This window comes from Calidris pugnax, unplaced genomic scaffold (genome assembly GCF_001431845.1).
Source record: "Calidris pugnax isolate Ruff unplaced genomic scaffold, ASM143184v1 scaffold20, whole genome shotgun sequence".
NCBI lineage: Eukaryota > Metazoa > Chordata > Aves > Charadriiformes > Scolopacidae > Calidris > Calidris pugnax.
Genome location: NW_015094510.1, coordinates 13,091,900 through 13,094,787, shown reverse-complemented (window position 1 = coordinate 13,094,787; position 2,888 = coordinate 13,091,900). Strand labels below are relative to the sequence as shown.

Here is a 2,888-nt window from a genome sequence, read left to right as displayed (position 1 = left end):
ATTGTACGTGTGACGTTACGGCACCGGACACACAACGACGACGCTTTCGCAACCACTATTCATTAGCTCCACTAATTTGACAGCATTTTCCAGTGACACGCCAGCCAAAGTTAATTTGTTGAATTTTTTAATTTGCTAATTTGTCAAATTTGTTAATTGCTCGGTAGCCTGCTCTGAAAAGAAGGAGAAACCAGAACTTGAACTTGGTCTTATTTATTTTTATTAAGAGGGACAATCTCTCTTAAACCTGAAAGCCAGAAAAATGCCTCGTCCAAAATAATCAGATATAAATAATCAGATCAGGAAGAAAATTATCAACAACACAATCTCATAAAAATAAAACCTGCACTTCCTACAAAGACATGGGAAGTTAATTTTCAAGACCAGAACAAGCAGCCATCCTTAATGCTTTTATTTCAACTGATACTTTAGAATAGCTCTTTATGCCTCATTTTACTCAAAAAAAAAAAAAAGGGGGTGTGGGGGAAATAATATGAAAACAACAGGGAGTCAGTTGAAAATCATTACTGAGTAAGGTTTGGCTACCTACCATAGGCAGCAATTTTGCTTTTGAACAATGACTCAGATCACTTACCAGACTCCACTTCAGAAAATGAGGACCAACCAACCCCACATCTCACTTCTCTGCTCCCAAAATGAAAACCTTAGTGGTTTGGGTTTTGTTTTTTTTTTTGCTAATACATACTGATATACCAGGGAAAGGAATAACTAACCCTAAATGTGCATTAATTGCTGGCTACTCCTTTAATAAAACATAGTTAAGGCTAAAGTCCAACTTAAAGTTTCTTGTATTAGAGCATCAGTTAAATGTTGCAGGTGTAGTACTCGTACAGCCTATGCCCGTTCCCAGGCAGGTTTTTCCCTGCAGCCTTTTTACTTTATCCAGTCAAGTTGTGTCCCATTTCCTGCCACTCTAATTGTCAAGAAGTCTCTAAATACCTAAAGTTAGTATTTTCTTTCAAGGTCAACTTAAACCTTTTTCATCCATCTTTAATGAAAGTAATGGAACTTTGACAAAATGCGAGGAAGCCAATTTAAAAAAAAAAAATAATAAATTTATAGTCTTTCTTCCTTTCAAGCAAAAATCCATATAATCTGGACACCCACCACTGTATGAACAGACAAATGCACGTGGTGCATAATATAAAGTTGGGATACTTTAATTATTTAACTGCTCTTAGCCACTTTCCTCTGGCTAAATAACCTAGGAAATGGGATTGTTGTTTGTTGTACCTCAAATAATGCGAGTTTGAAGGGATACCAGAAAGTTTCTCTGTCTTGAATCCACTAGACTGTCTCATCTCATCACCATCCTTTTAGGAGAGATAATTCATCTGCAGCCAACTCACTGGTAGGAATTTGCAACAGCCAAGTGCCCCAAAATAGCATCTCTCAGCTGTCAATTAAATCAGAGATCCATGGCTTCAGCATTTCCCAAAGCCAGCATTAGGTTGCTAAGGTGCTACGTAAGGAGGTTTGTATGATACTTTGGGAAACAGATGTGAGAATTACTGGAGAACTAACCCACTAAGCCCACCCAGAGCCGAAAGCCTACAAACTCCATGCCACATGGACCTACCTCCTTCAGTTCCACTTCCATGAGAACCTCTGCACTGCCCCAGCTGCTACAGGGTAAATGTAGACAATTTCAGAGATCTTTTAAAATGCAAAAGAACTAACCAATACTCAAGACTCTTCCTTTGTATTTCCAAGCCCCACAGATGGAAACTGCAGTCTGCAGTCCTGTTTGTCATTTTGTTCTGAGTTGCACCTCTCAAACTGCACCCAGGAATAAGATCTGCTATTTCACAAATGAACAAACTCAAGTGCAAGGTTATGTGGAAAACTTGCCATAAGAGCTCTACCATACTTCCTGTGACTCAACACATTGTCCCAGATTTTCTGGCAATGGTCAAGTCTTCATCAATGAAGAAAAAAAAACCTATTTTGAAGACTATTTTTTTAATTGCAAAAAGTTCCAGAAGTTTAATGAAAGAAGCAACTATTTCTGAAGAAAAGACACAGACAGTAGAACATTTTCAAAGCCTGTAATGGATCACAATTCAGTAAAAATGTACTGAAATTGATACATAGAAAATCTTGAGTTTGAAGGGACCATAAGGATCATCTAGTCCAACTCCCTGCTCCTCGAAGGAGCCTAAATGTACATAGCTTTACATAACTGTAAAATATTTCAGTTTGCTTTTAAATAATCTTAAAAAAAATTAATTATGACAATAAATAGGAATAATCAATGCAGCTTTAAGAAATTGTGCAGAGTGAACATCAAAACCGTTGCATGATGTATCTTCTGAATCTCTTATGACCCAAGGCTTCGGACTTCAGTTTTTGGCAGTGGATTCCAACAAGTCCTTTGCTTCATTGATTTTTGTTGCTAAGTAAGGTGATCCACCTGAGAAGAAAAAGGGGAAAGGAATACCATTTACACATCAGCATTAAGTATCAAGCTCCTTCACTCGCAGGACCCCCTTATTAATCCCTTTTATTAGCTCCTCCTTCCTAAATAAATCCTTTTCATACAGCTGCTTAAAAAAATGACATTGATATGAAGTAAACTAATTGATAAGGAATGATGAGAAATGTAATCAAAACCGAAGTCGGTGAAGAATAACGCTGAATAATTTTTCTCGGAGAGAAAACTGAAATAGCTTTTACATTGGTGTGATTTAGACTTGCAGCGCAACGTTGCTGCAAATGTATGCAAGGTCAGTTGTCTTCAACATTTATCCAAAGCAAATAGCTATTATTTCCACCCACCCCAAAAACAAAGAGGTAAAATATTATAAATAATTTTGACAAAGAATCATTAAGTGCGTGCACACACACACACACGCCCCCCCCCCCCC

General features: G+C 37.5%; 1 protein-coding gene across 2 annotated transcripts in view; it reads right to left on the bottom strand.

The window, feature by feature from the left end:
- Nucleotides 1–1,966: 1,966 nt before the first annotated feature.
- Nucleotides 1,967–2,888, bottom strand: part of DNAJC15 (DnaJ heat shock protein family (Hsp40) member C15) — a 24,396-nt gene continuing 23,474 nt past the window's right edge. For both annotated transcript variants that reach the window (XM_014966122.1, XM_014966121.1), the window contains exon 6: nt 1,967–2,434. In XM_014966122.1, coding sequence (XP_014821608.1) covers nt 2,364–2,434 — 71 coding nt within the window. In that variant the 3' untranslated portion in view covers nt 1,967–2,363. The remainder of the gene's footprint in view (nt 2,435–2,888) is intronic.